The following is a 23,391-nucleotide window of genomic DNA, read 5'->3' on the forward strand; positions in this document are numbered from 1 at the left end:
ATTTTGAATGATCAAGTAATTCAAATTGTGGCAAATATTAAAAAATATAAAGCAATGATCTGATCCCATGCAGTTTTTGTTTTATGAGGATATCACTTTGCTGTTAAAATCACAAATATTCAGTCATTTCATGATCAGTCTCATTCTGAGCTTCATGAAAATGTATTATTAATTAAACTGATCTTTGGAAATAATTTTCAATCTGCCAATGAAGGGGAAACAATAGTTTTAAAACATGTTTTCATTGAAAGGGCAATTTTTAAAGAAAGGCCTACAATCCAAATGCCAAACAGATAATGTGCTACCAAGTGTAAATGGAGTCAAAGTGTATTCTGCTCTTTATAAACGACGTACACACGAGACAAGCAGCCCGACCAGGCGGCTCCAGTTTAACCGACAGCTGACGTCCTCTGTTCCCTTTTTAAAAATGTATGCATATGTCCAAAAATATCCAAACCAGACGTGTGATTGTAACTCCTCTCTGCAGCTCCTCTGCAGCAGTAGCTCATCACCACCTCGCCTTGTGCCGCCGGCAGGAGCGACACGCTGCCGACGGCCCTCGAAGGAGCCTTACTGTGCCGGTGTGGAGGAGCAGCACACTCCTGACACCCGCCCAGTGTTGAGATCTGAGCTGCTCCGTCACATCTGCCCCACAGTTTGCTGAGCCACGACAAAACCGACTGTTTCATTGTTTTCCTTCCAGTTTAAAATCCCTTTTACATTCTTGAATATCCAAATCCTGCCTTTGACAGGTTCAGGTCTGACATTTCATCTGAGCGATCAAAATGTTTGTTTTTGTTTTTTTTTGTTTTTTTAATAAATGCATGCATGGAGATATTTTGGGCCCCAAAATGTTTTTTTATAATAACTTGTTTTCTATCATTTTTAAGGTGCCTAAGTTATGACGATGCAATTTTCTGAATGTTTGTTACATTTGAAAACAAGTGGTTTGTAAAAAAAAACAACTTTGTAGATTTTTTTTGTGTTGTAATTGCTTCATTTTTAGTAACTGTAGCTTGTATAGTGTGCTAGACATTTTTCCACTATTAAACCATTTATTCCAAAATAGTTATGTCTTGGTCACTCATTCTGATGTACTTTAGTCTTAAAAGAGGACAAATTATTTTATTTTTTATCTGCTTATGTGAAGTGAATCATCAATTTCCAGCTCGCTCACCATCTCACATTACTTCTGCATTGTGGACGTTCAAAGATTTTTGGTTTGTTTGTTTCTTGACATTTTGATGCATATGATATGCTTAGATTTTCTCTGTGGGTGGCTAGTTTTGTTGTCGTAACCAATGAGTAGCAGTTTGTTTTTGACAAAAGAGTTTTTAGAGGAACTTCTGTGGAGGGAGGATGGCAGTGTGGTAGGCGTGTGGTTTCACAGCTTCAGAACGGACAGAGTCCCTCACTTCCTATTCACTGCTGCTCACAGTGCGCTTGCCTCGGTGACTTTTGAAGACGTTTCACTGGAAACACGTAAGGCAGCAACAAAGCAGACCCTCCATCTTACCTGCCCGACGTCCGGTAAGAGACTTTAATGCCGTCTCAACGACGATCGAGCCCACATGTGCTGATGAGGAGGAGCAGGTGCCATTGGTTTGCACATCAGTGATGATACTGATGGTTTAAACTACATGAAGTGACGGCGATGATGAAGGACAAAGACTAACGTGTGTTTCTGTGTGTGTAGATGTCCATTGGAGACATGAACATCTGTTATATACTGGATGGGATTCTCATTCTGTACGGGATCATCCTCACAGTTTTATACTGCAGATTGAGGGTAAGGAGATAAACAGACAAATCAGAACCCAGAGGAATGTTTCTTATGGCTCCGATAGTTACATGAATACGATGGAAATATTTTTTTCAACACTTGTTGAATAAGCCAGTTTTTGAGAGAAATGTTGTGAATTTTGAAACAATAATTTCCTCTTGTCTCAAAATGAAACAGTCAATTTTTATATTTGAATTACAGTTCTCAGTCTCTCCTACTATACGCCTTCAAGTTAGTCATGTTGACTTTTTGATTTCTTTCTCACAGATGCATAAGTGCAAAAAGCTGTCTGAAGCTGAGGTAAAACAAACTATTCTTTCTGTTATTATGAAACAAATTTAGAAATATGCATACCATCATAATAAAGGAAAGATTTTCCTTTTTGTGGCTTCAATGCACAATCAGAAGAGTTCTGCTCTCAAGAAAACCTCATTCTTTCATTTCCTGGAAGCTTGTGCTGACCAACCTACATTATTGATATACACAGTCACAGTTTCCACAAAGGTTTCTTCACACTAAAGAATTGAGTCAAATGCCAGAACCTGCTAATCACGTCTCATATTCAAATCATTTCTGAAAAGTAGTGCGTGATTTAAAAATCTTCCGCCGTGCACAGGGAGGATCAGATGTTTGGGATATGTGCCACACTGTACTCTCTAATCATTGTTGATCATTTCATTGCTTCCATCCCACAGAAGCAGTCCACTGAGGGAGGCATCTATGCGGTGAGACTTCTTATATTAAAGCTTAAAAAGACACTTAAAATGGCACATGAGAGCAAAGTGACAGCTTACTGCACTGCGGATGGTAAAGCACACTTTTAATATTCCTTTTTGTTGGCAAACACAAAATCACACCGTGACTCGATGCAGGAAATTATCACAGCATTGTTTTGTAGAAATGCATTTAAACTTATATGGACTGTATCTGTTTGTTTCCCGTAGGGATTAACATCTCACACTTCTGACACCTACGAGACGATCAAACCCGATAAAAAGTCCATGGTCTGATGACGCTGTGAAAGTTGTGTGCAAAACAAGGATGGTGTATCCTGAGCTTTATATTATCTTGTGTTACTTTATTCCTAAACGTAATACCATGCATGCATGTAATGTTCAATCTATTAACTTATTTTAAGTCTTGTCAATGAGTTATCACTGCAGATATCGCTGGCTTTCAAAGCTGGTTTTACTCATCTTATATATCAGAAAACAGAAGCTTGAGCTTATTTTTGGTTTCTACTCATGAGTTCCTTTTTTTCGGTGCGAAAGAAATGTCCATCTGTGACTTAGTGAAATTAAACTAACAGCGAAAAAGCCAGTGATCTTCAACTCCGGAAATATGTTTTATATAACTTAAAAGTAATTTTGGGTTAGGGTTAGGGTTAGGGCCTAAATTTCCCTTAATATCAAATAATTAGTTCTTGTATGGCTCATATGTCATAATGTTTCATTAAATAGAGATAAGAAAATGTCAGTATGCACACAATAATGAAAAGTACCAAAGAAAGCTGCAGGACCACAGGGCGACCACAGTTTCTACCAAAAGGCCACTTCATTTGAGTTGGCTTGCTCCAGCCTATTTACATAGAAACATAGCTGAAGACGTATTCAAAACAGACTGGTGACAAATACCACATGCTGACTGTTTACCTGTGGGTGTCTCTAAACACACAAATCCCCACTGTCTCTGTGGAGCTGCTGCAGCATAACATAAAAACAAACAATTGATATGGCCTTGATAGCTTATTTCATTGGTGCTTATTGTCTATACTGTTGTATAATTGAATGGAAAAACAGGCTACTTTTTCTTGCCATAAGCTTTTTCAGCTATGGTCTGCTGTTTGAATAGCCGATTCAAAGCAGATTGATTTGTTGTGGAACAGAGTAATTTAACATATCTTTCAGTATCCTGCTGCTTTCATATCCGCATTGAACAGTCCAGTTCATAAGACAATGAATATAAGACTATTAAAAAATGGAACCGAAACAAACTGTTTCACATACTATAAATTTATGATAGGCATAAGGAAAGGTTCAGGGTTGCAGGGTTGTATTTAAATGTTATTGTAGCCGAAGTAGCAATGTCACTCGGCAAACGTCTCGAGAACAATCAAATAAAATGTGAATATGTAACGACTATAATTTCAAAACGGCTCAAGCCTGCAACAATCAGTCAAAGTACATAAAAAAAAAATAAATCACAAGGCCTTAACAATGGTGAAAGAAAAAACAACATTGTCATGAGAATATATGTTTTTATGTAGTACTATTTTATTTTCTAAATGTTTTTGATGAATCTGTGGTAGCACTTTACCCAGAGAAACATGTCACTTTTTCTTCCTTTACATGATTGAAAATTCTAAATTATGTTTTAAACTTTTTCCTTCTCTGGATTGGAAATCTTTTTTGCATCTCCTGAATTGTGAATAAAACGCTACAAAGCTAATGAGTGAAAATTGTCAGCTTGAATCTATTGTATAATGACCAGATACCAATGATAAGTCAATCAATAAAACCCCATTAGTAATCAGTTTACGAAGAAAAGCAACACATATAATCTAAATATGGTGTCTCATCTGAATTCTTTTCGACGAACAAATCCATGAATTATTCAACTAAATTATTAAGACTAAACAACAGCAAATGTCGGTTATATGAAAAAGAAAACACTGAATGCAGAAGTGAGTGTCCATTTTGTCAGTGTCACCTGAACGCAGCATAGAAATATGGACTGTCAATCCGCTGAAGTGGGCGTGGCTTCAGCAGACAGGTGTAACGACACGGACCTGTTGTTAGTGAGGCGCGTTTACCTCCGCGTGCACAGCTACAGATCTGTTTGATCCGCACGCGATATAGTTTGAACCGACTCGACATGAAGCTGCTGCAGTTTGTGTTGTTCACTGAACAATAGACATTTAAACTTGGATTTTTCTTTTTTGTGTGTGGACGAGGCAATGCCTGTTGCACCTGCCGGCTGTGGACCTGCTGCTTTAGTGATGAGTTTTGCGCTATAAATAAAGTTGAATTGAATTGAAATTTCAATTGGAACTAAACTAATTTATCAATAATTAAAAAAAAAAAAATAGCATGACACTATAAGAAGACACAGAGAAGTTGCTTATTACAAACTTTTTTGGAGGAAGAGTAAAGATGGAGCTGACCAGGCAAAAGGCAGAGTGTTTGGCGCTGCTGTTTCTAATGGGTGAGTCTTTGCATCAGCTTAAATAATTAAATACACACAAGTTAATTGTTGATTGTAATGAAGCAAGATTTCACTCTTCACACTCATCATGCTATAAAAATGCATTTTACTATAAAGACCGATCTGTGTGAGTACTCGTTCTAGTTACATGTGTCGAGTTTTCATTTTCTACCCCTATAACAACTTTTCCACTTTTATTTGCTTGGGTTTTGTGTAGATTATTTGTTCAAAATCAGCAAATTCTGCAGATAATGCAGAGTAGTTCAGACTATAATTTGCTAAATATTTGTTCAGGACTGCACAAGGACTCTTAGAACCATAGATTCAGAAATCATTTAATTGCAGGCTTTGCAGGATCATAGTTATAATGCCATAAAGTGGCAAATGATGTCAAAATACAGACATCCAAAAAAAAACAAGCTTAGTTAACATTGCATAACTGAACATTAGGCTGTGACATTTTGGGAATGGCACTTTGCATACATACACCTAATAAAGTTACCTGCGCTAATGGCATACAAAAACAAAGAATCTGTCAATGAAAATGAATAAATGGTTTTGATTTTCAGGATTTAGACTCTCTACATCTCACTTAAAAGGAAAGGGGATCCAGAATAAGTTTGAAGAGATAGTTTGGTTACCCCCCTGGACAAATATACTTTGTTATGGCTTTTAAAGTTAAAAAATAAGTTTGTACTGGTTTAACTACTGACAACTTGTAAACACATTCAGCCCTTGATGGGCTCTTCCAAGCAAACACAAAGATGAAGTTTGTTTTGGACCGCACTGTTCTTCCAGCTTTGTGGCAGCATGCTGGGTGAGGCCCTCTCTTGTTTCCCCGACCTATGTTTATTAAGAAAAATATTTATCGGGACCACACAGAGTCCCAAGCCTCATCTCACCACAACAGGATGTTACCAACACACCCGAAGATAAAAGTGAATCTCCGAAACTGGAAGAGCTCACATGAAACCTTCACATGTGGGTGTCCACATATTTTGAAGCCGTGGCATATGAGTCCCAGCAGGTGTGGAGAAAGAAGTAGAACAGAATGCGGCTCCGTCACATTCTTACTATTCGTAAACATGAATCAGAGCTTATTGCCCAACTGATGCCCTCCTGTTTCTGTGACTAACTCTGATGGCGCACGTCTGCTTTTGTTTCCTCCTCAGCTGGAGATTAAAGTTATTGACAGAACGGAAACGCTGTTCTTATTAAAGGCAGCAAATGCACATGTTATTTTTCCTTGTGGCTATAGGTGTTATATTGTTACTGCCGTCCGGAGGGAGGGAACAGGAAAAGCTAGTATTGCGGCCTTGTGACGCTCAACTTGTGTTTGTCCAACGATTGTGTGTTTGACTCTTTTCTGTGTGGTGTTCATCCCTCTTGACTCGCACTCTCACTTCTGCATTCATTCCTCTTCGTCTTCATCTAAAGTTAGTCTGACATGCTCAGCCTGTCTCTGACTAATCAGGTCACCCACACTGTAGTTCTTTGTTACCCAGATTTAAACCCTCCATCCGTGTGAAGAGACCTTGTTGTCCCTTGTCTGCATGTTGACATTCAGTCGATGTGTCCTTGTCCTGACTGTCGAAGAGTTGTGGGAGTTTGTGTCCAACATTGGCTTCTCTGTAATCATTGATTTTAACTTGTAAATAAGTAACTCTAGGAAAATCAAAGGGCAAACGTTTGGTTTTTCCTGTTTGAGTTGTTGATGCCCCGTGCTCTCACGCCCATTTCTGTTTGTGCTCCCCGGTGAGACTTTTAACGAAGGCAGATAAAAGTGTCATTCATTAGTCGGCGCTGATGCAGAGTTCTTCGGCAGCTTTGATCGTGAAACATACATGTTTTATTAGCTTTTGCAGCCAGTAACTAATTTTTGGTACTTGTGTATTGGGCGTGAATAATTTGCTTCAAATGCATCAATTTTCCTCCCAGAAATTAAGATGTTTTTACTGTGCATTCCCTCACATTCACTGATGGTGCACGCACATGTCACGATTAGATCTATTGCCTCACAGTGAAATGTTCCTGGTTCCTCTGGTTTCCTCCCACAGTCTTAAAACATATTTCAGGTTTGTTGGTGGTTCTAAGTTTCTCTTCGGTGTAAGCGTGACTGTGGTTGTTTGCCTCTTTGTATTCGCACTGCGATGGAACTTTAAAACAAATTCATACAACCCAATTACAAAAAGGTAACTTGGGACAGTGTCCATCCCTCGTCTGTATCGCTTGTATCCCGTTCAGGCTCACGGGGCGCTGGAGCTGATCCCAGCTTAATATGGGCAAAGGCAGGACAGACCATGGACACACACTCACATTCACACATGGTGCGGTCGACTCACATCGATTTACAGTCGAGGCGATAAAAAAAAAAAACACCATTAAGTATCATAGACTTATTATGTATTAGTAATAAGTTTAACATTTCTCTTTAAAACACGACATATTAGTAATCGTTGATAGCTGAATTGTTTTCACGTCAACACAGTTGAAGTAGATGAGCTTAAAATCAAAGGGAATAGCTGTTAGAGTGGTTGGCAGACACAGCACTTGGTCATTAAACTTCAAAGTTATATTATATCAAATAACTGGGAAAGGGGGTAAAGTTTTACTTCCACCTTTCTGTTATTTGTCTTTTTTTCCTCACTGAATTTATGTGCCAATTATCATTTCTATATATACGAAAACAATTAAACAACGCATTTAAAAAAGTGAATTAAAATGAAATAGAAAAACAAACCATATACAAAAATCAATGAGTTAAAAGAAAACATGTCACAAACTGCATGACAATGATAACGAAAAGCTACAAATGAAAGTGGATGACGAAAAACAATGTTTGACAACAGCATCATTTATGAACTTCAGTCTGAAAGAATCCATTGTATCACGCAAGCATGAACAAAAAGGAAAAGATCTCTGTCCGGGATGAAGGAGTTAACTTGTATAAAAGCACTATTGTTCACATTTTTAGCACCTGTTGCCTCACAGCACAAAGATCTCATGCTGATGTCTGCCCTTGTTTTCTTGCTGGAGTTTGCGTCCTTTCTTCTTGTTGTCATGTCAACAAATGAGCAGGTTCGGTCACCTGGTGAGTGTTCGCTGTTCTATACAAACCTTTGTGGGCAACGCCATAATGTACATCTCGTGGGATGATGGCAGTAATTTAAGTGACAGGAAAAATAAAACTTTGAAATGTAATAGTTTTCTTGAATGATCTGATCTGATTCAAGTGAGAGAGAAAAAATTGCCCATCAACTCTATCTTATACAACACTTTCGTCAATTTGGTTTGTTCTCTCTCTGCACTTGAATTTAAAAGTCATTCATTCAAACAGGCTTTTCAGTGCCGGATAGCTCTGCAGCATTTTATTGGTCATATATGACTCATTTTCATTTCATATTTCGTATCTTTTCAGCTTCCTTTTGAGATTATATTGCATATTCAGATTCTAATGTTTATTTGCTGAACTCTGGACTGTCATAAAAGGTGAGGTAGATGATGATTGATACAATGGTCTGTCTGACCAATCATCTCTGTAGACACATCTACTGAAGTAATTTCACACTATTTACTGCATTATTATCTATAACTTCACACATCAAGGACATAATGGTAAATAGTACTTACGATAGGTTTGCCTTTTGACTTTGAACTTATCTGAACAACTTACAACCCCCCCCCCCCATGAAATATTGTGTTATTTGCATGAATGTTTGTAGATTAAGCGTAAATTGGTTGTGTTGATCCAGTTTTTCAATCCATCGATTGCCCTTCGTATTGCCTCTGGTGAAGTCCTCTCTGTTTCCTCTCTCTCTCTCTCTCTCAGCATTGTGTGTGAAAAGTGACTTTGTGGATCCTCCTCAACCCGTCACCTCTCAGCGCGCCCTCGCCGAAACACAGACCAGGCTCCCCTGCCACTACCAGCTGGAGGAAGGAGAAAAAATGGTCCAGGTCACCTGGCACAAGGAACTGAAAGATGGCAGCAAGGACCAGATCATCACTGCCCACTTCACGGACGGCCACAAAGGTACGTCGGTGCAAGAGGGTTGGAGAAGTGTTGAGTGGAATGTGAAGCTCTGTGATGAGCTTCGTGGACGTGACTGTCATTTGATGAGAGAAACAACCATCTGATGCAAACATAGGCAACTACCAATCTGCTTCCCACACCCAGCCCAGTGTTTATCTGGTTTATAAAAGTCAATAGATATCAGTTTCACAGACGATGGGAAGTGAAACATCATTTTGACAATGTTGGAACTATGTAGAAAATGTAAATACTGTAAATACAGTTTGACAAAAGACTTGGTTTCATAAATTTGAAAACACACAGTTGGTACTTAAAAAAAAAAAAATTCTCATAGAATTCTCATAGATCACAGAGTTCTCAGTCCCACTGAGTGAGGATACAAATTTAGAAGGCCTCACAGAAGTCAAAGAGGATCCTATGCGCCCCTTGGCCCCTTTTGCAACGATAGCAGTTTTAGAAGGAACGATCAATATTAAATGCATGTATTTGAACTGTGGGAGGAGTCAGTGTACTCACGCAATATACACACATGCACAGGGAGAACTAGTTAATAATTCTTTGTGTGTGTAGCGTTAGGGTTAGGTTTAACAATAAACAACAATAAACTACTTGACAACAATGACAACAATGTTATTGTGTGCATCCACATAATTAAGCTGTTCAGTTTGAAACAAGGTATATGCTCTCGCCACAGATCCTACCATGTGACATAAAGAAAATTGTAAAGTGAAACTGCAAACGCAAGTTCATGATTTCACAATGAGAGAGCAAATTTGAGCCACAGCCATCTGGCCGGTATCATACAACAACATCTCATCATATTGCAGAACAAAAAGGTGTTGCTGACCTTGATGTGTGCATTTCATTTAGACAAACCCATTGTCATTATTATCACATTTCCATATCTTCTGTGAGAACCTTGTTGGGTCAGGAAGTGCCTGTTAGTCACGGTGGTTTGTGTTTGAGAAAACTGGTCATCAAAGCGTTTGGCAATGCAAAGACTTCATGGGTGAAATTACGACTCTCACTGAGAGCTGCTTCATTGGACTGAAAACTGTCCTGAGGGACAGAGAATTAAAGTATGTGTTATGTGCAGCCATTTCATATCAACAAAGGCAAGTTCAAATACGTGCTTCAACTTCTGTCATTATAGGGATGTAATCATTAATTCACAGATACTCATTGTGCAAATGACTTGGCCCCTGGGCCATTCATCCATCTTTTATAACTCTTTATCCAGTGAGGAGTCACAGGAACCTGAAATCTGGACAGGATGCCAGTCCCTCTCTGGATATATTTAAATGATTATTAAGCCTCATGCATATTCCCGGACTGTTGGGGAAAACCAGAGTTCGAACAGACATATAAATTACTAAAGCCAAAGTGCAATTCGCCACAGTAATCAAGTGGTTTAACATGAGCCATTATTGCACTGATGAAAGCGGCGGTCATGATCTTTTTAAATAATGTGACAGAAAATGCGCTGCTTGCATAATCCAGCTCTGAAAAAAATGATTGCATCTGACTGACAGTTGGTGCAGGGGTTATATAATAAACCGTATGCTTACAACTGAGACTCGTACAAAGTGAAATGACCTCATCAATGGACACCATGGAGGAATTCTCTTTGGCCGAAAATTGCATTCGTAATCTTTGCAGATTAGTGGTTCGATAAAAAACGATTGGAGTGCCACATGTTGAGACTGATCATGACTCCACAGTGACTACATGACTCGGCGTGCAGGTGCTCAAAAGAAGATGTGTATTTGGCAGCTTGTCTCCAGAAGCTTGGCTGAGAAAAATTGAGCAACAACATTTGAAAGGAGCAAAACGTTTTGCAGCAAAAGTTGCCTGACTTGAAATCTTGCAGCTCTTGTTTAGGGTATTTTAAACGGATGTATAGAGAAGCACAAACCCTCCAGGAAGGACTCTTTTTTTTTTTCTCAGAGCGTCTCTGCAAAGCATCAAGACATTCTGTTCGTCTCCATATTGAGAAAGACATGCATCGAAAATAAAGTGAAAGAAAATATGGGTTTTCATAAACTCATTTATTGATTCAAATTTTTTTTTTTTTAACACAGCTACCTTCCTGTTGAATGGAAACAATGTGGTTTATATAAGGCAATGCATTTTTGATGTTCATGTTATTTTACACCTTGGACTGGCTTACATTTTTGTTATTGGCGAACTCTTTGAATTGCATTGTTCCTGAAACGTGTGATACAAATAAATCTGCTCCCATACTGTATAGTATGTCTCGATGGATGGATGCAACAGATACTTCACACTCCAGTTTGATTAAAACGGAACTCCCACCTGGATTGCTTCATACCTGCACTATTTGTTTTGCATTGTGGATTTCCTGGATTATCTTTGTGAAGGTTGAAGGTTCTCATCTCTACGTTTTGTTTCGCCAGAGTTTGGCCGTTACGCTGGACGAGTGAATTTCGAGAGCGTCGATCCGATGCAGAACTCGGCTCTGCTCATCCCCAGGACGGAGGAGTCGGACGAAGGCAGCTACACCTGCCACATCTCCACCTTCCCCAACGGAAACTTTGAGAGACGCATCACGCTCACTGTCTGGAGTAAGACTCCTCTTCTTTTCTCTCCTCTTTCCCACACCTCTCTAATCCTATCAGAGCTCCTGTAATGATGCTTACACCATAATCACCTTCAATGAAGGAAAGCTTTCAGTGTGGTCGCAAACGTTTTTTCTTTTTTTAGTTGAACCAGGTGAAATGGCAAAAATATTTTGCTGGGAATTTATAGTTTGTTATTCCTTTCTGCTCCTGTGAATGTAAAGAAAAACTATATAGGTGAATGTATTTAAAATTGAAACAGGATTTATTTTGTAGTTTGTAAGTCAATCAGCTCAATGTATGCAAATCACAGACATGAACAAAACATTTTTGCCAGTTTTGCCTTTCAAGTATTGAATCACATTTGCAATTTTCAGAGTGTAAGATATGTTAAAAACTTTGTGTTTTATAATTGATGTTTCTTCCTGTGTGACTGTTTCAACAAACCACAACAGCAGCTGTGGGAATACTGTTTTGGGAAGATCCTTAAGTAAATCCTCGGGTGATGGTATCACCTCCTTTTAGCTGTCAGCCATCGGCAGTGATAGTTTGGTCGTAGCCGTGTCCCAACACGCCACAGATAAGACAACGCCAACAGAAGTGCACAGACTAATAACTGATCATCTCCAGCTGGAGACTTTGACTGTTGGCTGCTAATTTGTATTTCAAAGTAATTTGAACATGAGACCACCGGTATGTACGCTATTAACAGACAGGCTTTATGTGTTGGTTTTTTTGTGTGTTTTTTAAAAATAAATCTGTTGTGGTCCGTTTGTTTGTTTTTTCATGCCGAGGTTTTAAAGAGTCGTTCCAGACGGCCACAGGGAGAACAAGTGATGTCCACAGTGGGTGAGGTCTCCTTTAAAATACGACTTGTTTGCTGCAATCAGCATAAAAGTCACTGAGGGGAAGGAGTGCTCTGTTTATGATGTGCCCTGGCAACCTCTAGACTTGTACTGCTATTCTTAGTGGAAGTTCTATCGCGGGTACAATAAAAACAACTAAAGAATTGATTTGAAAAAAAAAAACCCTGATGATTCATATCAGATATTTTTCGTGTGGATGTCTTTACTTTTCTTATAAGACAATCTGTATCGCACAGTTGTGTATTCTGAACTCATCTGCTGTTTTTGGCTCTTACGCACTTGAATACCTGTATTTCCCTCTGAGATGTTCAACACCATGATGTCATATTTTCTGTTGTTGCATCTGTTTGCGAGTTTTCCACAGGAGGTTCCCTTTTGTTTTTTTAATCTCTAATAACTGCTTGTTTTGCCTTCTGCAATAATGATGCCAAATTCCAGCTGAAAGCTTCTGTGTTTACAACAGTCGTGGCTGGGTGTGAATGACGGAGTCATGTTGAACCAGTTTGAGACGCAGCATTAAAAAAAAAAAAGAAAAAAAAGAAATGTTTTTTTAAAAACATAACATGGCTTTTACATTTTTTTTTCTTTCGACTTGAGAAATTTCGTCTCCAGAAATTGCTTCCACAAATCCTGGTGATCTGTCTACATGACAACGAGTTGACCTGAAATGAGGTTTATCTGCATTTTAAGCAATCATAGTTTTCCCCTGCCAATTTATTTGAAGTTGAAACCAAACATGTATTGCATGTTTTATTACTGTGGGAACCAAATGTTGTGGCACTTGCTGTAGAGGCACTGACTCGGTTCGTGAATATAAGCCTATGGTGTTTTTAAGATTTATGGACAACTAGACTGAATTCTTGAATTTCTTTTGTGAAGCAGACTATCTAACTAACCATGTTGCCCCTTGAACTGTATATAACCTACATACATAGATAGATAGATAGATAGATAGATAGAGGAATATCACCAGCCAACAGTGTGAATCTAAACTCACTTCATTCCTCCTCTCTCTGTAGTCTTACCCATCTCCTCACTGGATCCAGTGGTTCTTGTGGAGGGCGAGCCTTTCAGGATGGTGGCCTCCTGCCGAGCCGTCGGGCGTCCAGCTCCCAGTCTCTCCTGGGACACTGACCTGTCAGGACAGTCCCAGGAGCACACCAGGGAGGGTGGCTCCGTGTCCAGCTACTACTCTCTGCACCCTCTGCGCAGCATGAACGGAAAAAAGCTGGACTGCCTGGTGTCGCATCCGGCCCTGGAGCAGCCGCGCAGGATTGAAAACCGCCTGGTGGTTCAGTGTGAGTACCCGCCATGTGGCTTAAGGCCAGGACTGACTTCTGACTGAGTAACATGTTCTTCAAAGTAGTAATAAATAGTAATAATCAAATCAAGAATCGGATATAACTCATGTACTCCTAACTTATAATAGGCTTTCAATTCAGAATTTAACTTCAGGAAACTCAAAACCTATGAACTCAGGTCGTTGGATTGAGACATTAAAATGACCGTTTACCAAACACGTGACTCAGCTATATCATAGAATTATAAATTTTGTTAACTTTTGGAAGACTTCATTGAATTTTGATTGAATTCAAATGCCTTTCCTATGAACACAAACAAACTAAGGTGCAGCATGGAAACAACAAATTGCCTAACCCTAACTTTCACAAAAAAAAAAAGTTACATCATTAAATGTCATGTTGTGTAAAACTAGATGTGATTGTACAAAAGTCCTGTTCACGAACAAATAAACGCTAAATTGTTATGGCCTGTTTGGTGTGTTGTGTAGGGCCATTGATAACTTTAATAAAATGTAGTGCTGAGGCTGAGACTAAAAAGACAACAAAATATCATCATCTGGTGGATTGATGAGGTGATCAATAGTCTTTAAGCAATGTCTTTGATTACTTCGCGCTGCTGCATCCTTATGTGCGTCTTTCTTTGCCAGACCCCCCGGACGCCACCATCACCACATCTCCAGCACATTTGTATGTGGATCTGGGGAACGCTGAGCTGCTTTGTGAAAGCGGAGGAAACCCCAAACCCCAAAGCTTCACCTGGATACGGTATTGTCATCATCCTTTCTGTTTCTCACACGTGCCTGTAGTTCAACTTTAGGTTGGCAGAAAGACTGACAATTAGACGTTCGTGGAGTTACTGGTATACTACTTCTGTGGCCAAACTGCTCTTTACGTTGCCCCGGAATGTGATGAAAATCATAGATAAGCCGCAGCTAACATGAGCACACATGGACTACACCCCCACACACAATAACAAAGAAGTATGTTTGAATCTGAAGAGGGGCGTCTTTCTCTCTGGCCTCAATTCATTGTGGAATAAAAGCAACGGTGTCCTGTTGCGAAATTTGAAGGCAGAAAAAAGAGGGGGGGGGGGGGCATTTTCACACGAAGCAGCGCGGCAGCAGCACAAGGAAGAGCAGGAGACACATGCTAAGCACTTAATCATAGTGCCATGCTTTAAATATATCTCTTATGCCTGGTAAAACACAGGGTCTGCGCTTTAATTAGAGATACTATACCAGCCATTACAGCTCTGCCTGTGCACACAGGGATCGAATGCTCATTGCAAAGTCAAAAATACTTCTACTGTGAGACAATCGTGAGATATTAAACCTATTCTGGAGTAAACCTTTGAGACTCTTTGGAGCTTAGAGAATCCCTGTAAGCCTTCTTGTACAGTTTAGTTTAAAAGTAGGCCAACTTATAATTTATCACTTATTTGCACCTATTTTTAGATACTTTGTTTACTTTAGTTTTAATGCTTTGGTTTGTAAAATTAAGGAGAAGGAGAGCAGCAAGAACAAACACTGTAGTTTGTTCGATTAGATTATTGCATTGGTGTTTCCTCTGTATTGACACTAATGTTTAGAAAAGATTCTACAATGTGAATGACTATTGACCAAAAATACAGCTCTGCACATATCCCGCCACAAAAACCACAACTTTCTGTGGGTCCAGCTGGTGTGCAGTATCTGTTTCCATTTGAAGGTGCTGGTTCAAACAGAACAAGACAAAAATAGTTTGTGTGCAAAATTGTCCACACATATTTTTTTTGTCCTAACACAGCAGTTTTAAAAAACGTATACTGAGTTACATTTGAGATATTCAAGAGTTACCTGATTGCCGTTTACACAACTTTTCAATGTATCCAGCTTGGTTCTTCTTATTTGGTTAATTGCAAGAGATAATGCATCAAAGTCAAGGCACTCATTTCATTTAGACAAGTACACTGAACCTTTAACTTTTGTGAGAGACAGGCTTGCTTTCATCCCATGTATACTGTCTTTATGTTAAGCCAGAGTAACAATCGCTGGCTTGAACTGCATTTAAATCGGCAGATATGATAATGACGAGTATGTTTTTCGAGTCAGAAAGAAAGAGTCAGCACATTACACAAAATAACAAGCTATTTATTCTAGGATCAACCTGTAGCACCATGTAGTTTTGGGAAACTGTCAGCCATCTTCCACAGATATTGTGATGATTCCCCCACAACGATTCCAACCAGCAGAACAGATTAGAAGCTCTTTGGCTGTTGAAGGTGTGTTACTCACCTGATCTGTATCATTTTCAACCATCTACTCAGTGTCAAATACAATCTCCACCTGCAGTTTCCTTATAAAAGCCTGGGCAGAGAAGCAAGGTGGAGTTTTGAGAAAAGAAATCTGAGCTGGCTCCAGTTTGGGGGGTAAAGCAGCAGTTAAATAGCTGCTGCAGCAGCACAGTGAAACTAGGGGCAACATGACCCCTCTCAGCGGACCTGCTCAGAAACTGGCTCTCCTTTATGTGGCCTGTGAAGTCTTCCACTGCATATTGTGGGACTCTGCTGCTGGGCTTGCTTAAATCCCCCAAACCTGGTATTTATTTGGTCCATGCAGATCAATGGGTGCAGACCGTGAGCTCAGCACATTTTGGTTCAGGTGCATGCAAATTGGTGGTTACACTTTGGTGAACTTGATCCTTTGTAGTGTTCATTTAGCCGGATTACTTCCGTGATTGCATTTTGTGATGCTTTGAGCAGGTTGCATTGCAATATTGGTGTGTTTCTTGCCGTCATCCGACTGTCAAACTAAATCATGGCTTTAGTTTCAGAGAAATGAGTCACATGTTTCTGTTCAGTTCACTTCTTTGTGACTTCTCTGCATATGAAGGTTGACCTTTTCCTCTTGTTTTGAACAGAAGAGAAGGGTCTCTGCCAGATGGGGTGTCTGTGATTGGAGGGAAAATCCTGTTTGGGCGGCCCCTTCGCATGAATGACAGTGGGGTCTATGAGTGTGTGGTCAATAACACTGTGGGAGTGGGAAGAACAGAGTTCGTGTTGACAGTAGCAGGTAAGTCGTATCACATTGCTCTGAGTTACTGTGCAACAGGATCCCAATGACAAACTGTCCCGTCACCACGGGCTTTATTAGTCATCTAGAATAAAGAAATTGATAAGATGTTCATTGTAGTCCTCACCAAATACTGAGTGAGCGTTCTTTTTGATTTAATGTGAATGTAAAAATGTGCTGCCCTCTTGTGGATGTATGGAAGATGTTCCTGTCCGTCTACAGGATCATCTTCTATACAAGATTATAAATGAGCTCTATATGGAAGCTGTTTCTGTCTGTATAATTTTAAGCATGAGACAATCACCAAATGCTTCCTCCTCTTTTTTTTTTCTTTTCATCCGCCAGAGAAATCTTTTTTCCGGGCTGATCTTCTGGGTGATAGCCGGTTTCTTATCATTATCGGTGCTGCGGCCGGGGGCTTGGTCTTGGTCCTGGTCATTGTCATCCTTGTGGTGAACCACCGTCATCGGCACAGAAACAGAAAGCTGGAGATGGAGCTCAGTGAGAAAAAGTGAGTGTAATTTTATCTTCCTGGGAGATTCACCTTAAAAAACAATAATCCTACTTATTAATGATGTCTATTGTTGGGGAAGCTCCATCGATGTTTTGGTTATTAAGTGCTATTAAAACTCCATAAACACACGATCAAGGACTTCCAGTTACCTCACTGTCCCACGAATCCTTCAAATGTGCTGTCTCTGTGTTTTTTTTTTTCCCCAGGGAAGAAATTAACAACCTCTCCAGACAAGCGTCATTCAGAAGACTGAACTCTGTCAGCTCAGATCCCAGACTACCGGTACAAACACAGTGCGCACAGAAACACAAGCTCTTCCGCTGAGAACAATACCCTGCCAGCTCTTAGAGCAACCAGGCTGACACACCCACCACGATCGGGTGCAGCCATGTCTGCAGCAAAGGCTAATGATTACAGGCGGCTGGGAACCCTTTCGGCGGACACATCATTAATATCTCATTCTTTCACTGTTCACGCTTTGTGTTTTTGTCCACTGATTTTCTTTGCCTTTCTATATTCTTTCCAGGCTGATGATTATGCCCTGCTCAGAGTGGATAGCCGAATGAAAAACAGCGAAATGTCTCTTGTAAGTTTTTCATCGGAAAGTCACATTTCTGGGAGAGTAGCACATGTGACAAGATAGGAAAACATACATTCTGAAGAATTTATTCATCCCCCCCAAAAAAAACACAAAACGGAAGTTAATTTTACACCAAGTGTTTGCAGAATATAATAAAATGTTTCCCCCAAATTATGAACTTACTGCATGATATGAAGTGCTGTATCAAGAAACAAAAAAGATGTTTGATTAGGTGATATATATTTTCTGATAAGTGTTGTGGCTGCCACCATCCTGTCCGCAGGAGCGTCCCGTCTATAAAGACAGCCAGTCCAGTCTGGGTGGGAAATGGGTTCCTCAGTCAGTAGAGCTGGATGAACTGGGACGTCCTGTGATTTGGCCAGACGGCAGAGAGAGCCTGAGAGTGGGAGAAATGGATGGAGAGAAGGAGGAGCGCAGGCGGAGGGTGGAGTCGTACTTGAAGAGCAGCAACATGTCGCTGGTATGTGTCAATGTCTGAGGGCCGTGATTAAGAGATAATCGGTGTTGCGCTTCAAAAACCTTTCTACAAAATTAACAAAACATAGAGGATAAAAATCGACATGTATTGTGACTCCACCCTAGTTTTCCTGTTATTGTAAACTCGGAAAGACTCAATAATGCTGAGATCAAAGTTGTATAGATTTTATGTTTATTTCAGGGTAAATATTTCTTACTGAAATTATTTTAGTTTACATCCTGTTATTATTTGACATTTATTTATATATATATATATATATATATATATATATATATATATATATATATATATATATATATATATATAAAAATCCAGTTTAGATATTTGTCTGTTGGCTGAATAATAATGGGAGCATCTTCACAAGAAAGAGAAACTACTGTGTTTATGCTGTTTTTCTTAACTAGGACTCAGGTCTTCCTTCATCTTTGGTTCCCCTGAAGGCCCAGCAGGACGATGGCATCAGGCTCAGAGAACCGGACCTCGGCCACCTCCAGCAGGGAGGCTCTCCACACGAAGGGGGCTGGACTCCCAGTCAGTCTGCTGCAGGAGAGCGTGAAGACGATGAAGACAGCAGCTCCTACCAGATCTCGGAGGCACTCTCCAATCACTTTTACTTAAGTAAAGGTGTACTGAGGCCCCGGCCACACTCCAACGCCATTCTCTTGCAGCCCAGAGGACAGATAATTTAAGCCACAGACCGACACTCGTGATCCCTGCACCGGTGCAGACCTTATTCCTCATTTTGTACAGTGAGTTTGTAGTTTACCTCAAGAATGGCTTCACTTTGGTGACAGTCGAGCCGTGACATTAATGGATGGACGTCACAGATGAGGAAGAGGATGCGGCGGCCAGGCAGGAACTGGGGAGAAGCTCTGATCCACTAATGGAGAGTTACATGGCAGTGGAGCTGTGCTTTTCTCTCACTCCTACGGCAACACTTGCTGTGACAACTTGGGACGACAAGTAATCAGATTTATGGAAGATCTGATGTGAACACTTGCTCTTTCCGATTCACACAAAAACCCTGCGTGGTCATCTCTTCCTGATCGGTGTCAAAAACAACTATGAACTAATGAGTGGACCTCCGATACTGGTGGCCTTCCAGGGAAAGCTGCCACGCATGACCAACATCACGAGGCAAAGCATCATGGGATTGATCCACTGACTGAAGTGGATGATATTCTTGGTGTTTAACAACCTGCTTGAGTTTACCTTCATTCAGTGTTTATGTAAATACAAATCTGATTCCTCAATCAGAATGAATTCAGCCATACTGACAAAACAAAGCGACCAATTGTAAATGCAGCCATTCTGTCCTGAAATCAAGCAAGAAGTCAAGTTTCCTTTTACATCCATCGTCGTCACTCATGTACAACTGAGCTGGCGGATCACCCTTCACATGTTTTCACCAAAGACAATAACAAAAGTGAAAAATGAGAACAAATGCTAGATACAGTACTTATTGTACTCAATCTACATACAACTTGGATGCACATATTGAGTGTTCACTGATGACATACTCGATCAACTGTACACACCACTGGTGATGAAAGACTATATATATATATGCTGTTTTTTGTAATAAATTGCAAAAATATTTAAATATAGAAACATTTATTCATAAACATACAGCAATTTAATTTTTATACCAAAGTACTTGTTCTTCAGTCTGCTTTTTGACACATGGGCCCATTACTCTTCACGAAGCTTCAGAAATACGGGAACACAGCATATTAGTAGTTGTCTGGTTTATTTGTGTTAAACTTCAAATACTCATCATAGCTTGAACAGAATAGAGGCGTCGCCTTCTAAGAGCATGTGTTCAGACAAACATGCGACCTGCCATCGGGAGCAATCTGGAATGAAGCAGCACAGGGTGGAGTTGCCTTTTTCTAACATTACTCTGGAAATAATTACTATGGGCTTGGAGTTGCATTTTTTTACCAACAAATTTCAAGTTGCTTATTTCAAATGTGAATGTTTTCTAAATGTACTCGTGCCTCTCTGCACGGGGATAGAGTTATATATTGCTGTACTAAGATAATCTTAATATGACTGGATTACCTAGTTTATTTTGGGGAATGGGCTGATTTGCGTTCTTGCCAGAAGTGAGATGAGAACCTACTGATCGATGCTGCTCAGATCTGAACTATGATCATAAAAGCTACAGAAAACCTAATTTTATGACTCTGTACTGTGTTCAGAGGTTGCCTTACCAGAATACTTTCAATCCATTAATTTTTTTTTCTAACATTGGTGGAAACATTGTAAGAATGTAGGTCATCTTGAACTTTGTACTTAATGTGAGTCACTTACATGTTTTTTTTGAAAAAAAAAAAAAAAAATATATATATATATATATATATATTATGCAAACACACTGCTTAGGTTGCAGTTATGAAAACATGCCTGTGACAAGAAGTTCACATGTCTAAATTCCATTGACGACAGGCCTTCACTGTGAGTTCCTGAGCAAGACCCTAACATTTTGTTACCTGCTGTGGCAACCCTGGAGGGGAGCAGCAGGAAAAAAAAATAACATTACAATCCAACATGAAGACTTCCATATTATAATGGAATATTTTAACATGGAACATTTTTGTCAGTCATTTACTCAAATATCAACCATGTTATTAAGCTCCAATGTAAAATATAAAATAACATTTCATTTTAAATTGTGACACTTGCTAAAACGGGTTAGCAAGTTGTTTTTTTACATTATTGTTAAAACTTATAGACAGATACCACATTTTCACACAGAACCTTATGGAGCATGTTAGTAAGAAGGTCTCAATGCGTTTGGAACAGTTGAAACTCCCGGTGCATAGCGCACCGATAAGAGCCAGGCTCATCTGTATGTTAATGAATTTGTATCTTCTCGTCTCACTCGGCAAGAAAACAAACTATCCCATCATAATGTTAGTTATAATTATGCCGTGTAAGTTGTGAGATTGTATATTTACCCTGGCATGGATGGAAACTTTGGACTACCCTTGTACTAGTCAAGTGACCTCAAGACTAACTTACCTTCCTTTGGAAAAGCTCTACAGCCATGTTTACCAGTTTCACACCCCTCTGTTCCCGGCGCCAATTTGCCTGAACAAACCAGCTGGTTTATTATCAAGCCTCTGCAGACCATCACAAATTGAAGTTCTTATAATCCTAGCTACATCAAAGTTATAGTGTTAAATATGAGCACAGTAAAATCAGTCGGCTACATTGTTTTTCCAGCAATATCAAAATACAAAAAGAATTTGTTAATTCAACTACACATTAATGCCACTGGGATAGAACGAGCTCTTCTCAACGTTTGTCTTCTAAACGGCATTCTGAGGAACATACTCTTTGTGAGTCCGTTGATGAGTGCGAAGGTTACTCCTCTGAGAAAAGCACTTGCCACATATATCGCATGTGTACGGCTTCTCTCCCGTGTGCATTCGCTGGTGAATCTCCAGATGGCTGATGCGATCAAAGCTTTTACCGCAGAACGGGCAAATGAACCATTTCTCTAAAATGCGCCGATTCGTCATACTCTTGTGCAATTCGGGGTCGTTTAAAAGAAAAAACCTGTTGTTCGGGTGAAAAGATGCAATGTTTTTCGTATCTTGTGGCTGTTCCGAAATGCACCTCATGGACATTCCTGTGTTTGGGTGGTTTATTGCTTCTAAAGGTTGACTTGGCAGAGACTGACTGAAAGGCACAGCGGCACTCGGTTCACTGGGTCCACCTTGCACTGTTCCATTGTCCCGCACTAACTTTTCCGAAAATTTCTTCTTTGTCGATTTATCAATAATATTTAAGGCGTTTTCAATGAGGAAGATCTGCGAGTCCAGGTTCTGCTGCAGCTGCTTTGGTTCAAAGAAGCAGTCCGAATCTGCCGTGTCGCTGTCTCCAACTGTAACACACAACCACTGCTGGTCCTCCTGCTCCTCCGCAGGCTCAGCAGGCTGGTGGTTCACGTCCATGTCGTCGTGACCGGCTCCATCACTGACGTTATGTTCCAACTCCACGATCTGCTCCACAATCTGCACATCGTCGTCTTCCAGCTTGAAAAAGGACTCTCCGTTGTCTGTTTTGTCACTTTCACAGTGGTCAGACATGAGCTGCTCCTGTTTGTCGTCCGTTTGAGCCGTTGGTGGTGTCTTGCGGTTTGCGGACGTGTCTGCTATATCCTTGATGGTCTGATCAGAAGATGAGGTTTGCATGGATTCCACAGTCGGACCTGACAAAAGACAGCAGGTTAACTTTATTGTACCTTCTCAATGGAAAATTGTCCAAATTTGTGACTAGACTTTTTTTTCTTAGTAGTTACAGTGCCAGAAATATAAGCAAGTCCTTGAATGCAGAAAAACGTGCTCTGTATAAATAAGTTAACTGTATTCTGTCAAGTGCTCATTTCCAAAAGAAGGAAGAGTATTGAATATTTGTAAGCCAGTACAACTACTCTTGGATAGCTTACAAGCCAAGGCAGATTTGCGTTTGAAATATCTCAGTAAAATAGTAGTTTGTCGATAACTACTCAAGGAATTATTTGCTTTATAACCATGACAGGCTTTAAATTCATTTAAACCTGGATGAAATATCCATGTTTGAATTACATTTCTCAGAGAAAGGCTATAAAACCTATGCTGATTAAGGTTATGAACAAATGCAGATATAAGCTCGTAATTTTCTTTGTTGACGACACAAATGGAACTCCTTGTTAGATAAAAACTGTCATTGCCGATGTACTCAGCTGTGAGTAGGGCAGCGGTATGCATTATCATGGTGTCACTCTAAAAAACTGAACCAGTGTCCATGCGCTGTGTTTAGTAGTATTTCATTACTACGTCAAACATCTGTGTTTGTGTTAGGAGATGTTCTGTGGGTGGTTGCAATTCCTACCATCACCGGTAGGGGGCAGTGGCTCGCTCTGCTGTTCTCTCTTGGAAAAACACGACGACCTATTTGTAGCGTTCGAAGGGGCCGATAACCTCTTGTTTTCC

General features: G+C 39.9%; 1 protein-coding gene across 4 annotated transcripts; it reads left to right on the forward strand.

Annotated features, from left to right (window-relative positions):
- Positions 1–4,847: 4,847 nt before the first annotated feature.
- On the forward strand, positions 4,848–19,958 carry nectin4b (nectin cell adhesion molecule 4b). 4 transcript variants are annotated; one of them, XM_080503158.1, is made up of 11 exons: positions 4,848–4,987; positions 8,817–9,017; positions 11,435–11,602; positions 13,482–13,760; positions 14,411–14,528; positions 16,662–16,813; positions 17,159–17,324; positions 17,534–17,609; positions 17,854–17,913; positions 18,191–18,388; positions 18,811–19,958. In XM_080503158.1, the coding sequence occupies exons 1-11, from the start codon at positions 4,936–4,938 to the stop codon at positions 19,093–19,095; spliced, it is 1,755 nt and encodes a 584-aa protein (XP_080359284.1). In that variant the 5' UTR covers positions 4,848–4,935; the 3' UTR covers positions 19,096–19,958. The 4 variants fall into 4 exon arrangements, with proteins under 4 accessions (XP_080359284.1, XP_080359285.1, XP_080359286.1 ...); XM_080503159.1 differs by having other exon boundaries at positions 18,847–19,958; XM_080503160.1 differs by lacking the exon at positions 18,191–18,388.
- The last annotated feature ends 3,433 nt before the right edge of the window (positions 19,959–23,391 follow it).

This window comes from Blennius ocellaris (assembly GCF_963422515.1).
Source record: "Blennius ocellaris genome assembly, chromosome: 10".
Taxonomy (NCBI): Eukaryota; Metazoa; Chordata; class Actinopteri; order Blenniiformes; family Blenniidae; genus Blennius; species Blennius ocellaris.

Excerpts from the sequence above, each read along its gene's own strand:
- nectin4b (XM_080503158.1), top strand. The coding sequence starts at position 4,936 with ATGGAGCTGACCAGGCAAAAGGCAGAGTGTTTGGCGCTGCTGTTTCTA. Across the intron at positions 9,018-11,434 it reads CTTCACGGACGGCCACAAAG|AGTTTGGCCGTTACGCTGGA; the intron begins GTACGTCGGTGC and ends TTGTTTCGCCAG. Across the intron at positions 13,761-14,410 it reads AAACCGCCTGGTGGTTCAGT|ACCCCCCGGACGCCACCATC; the intron begins GTGAGTACCCGC and ends TTTCTTTGCCAG.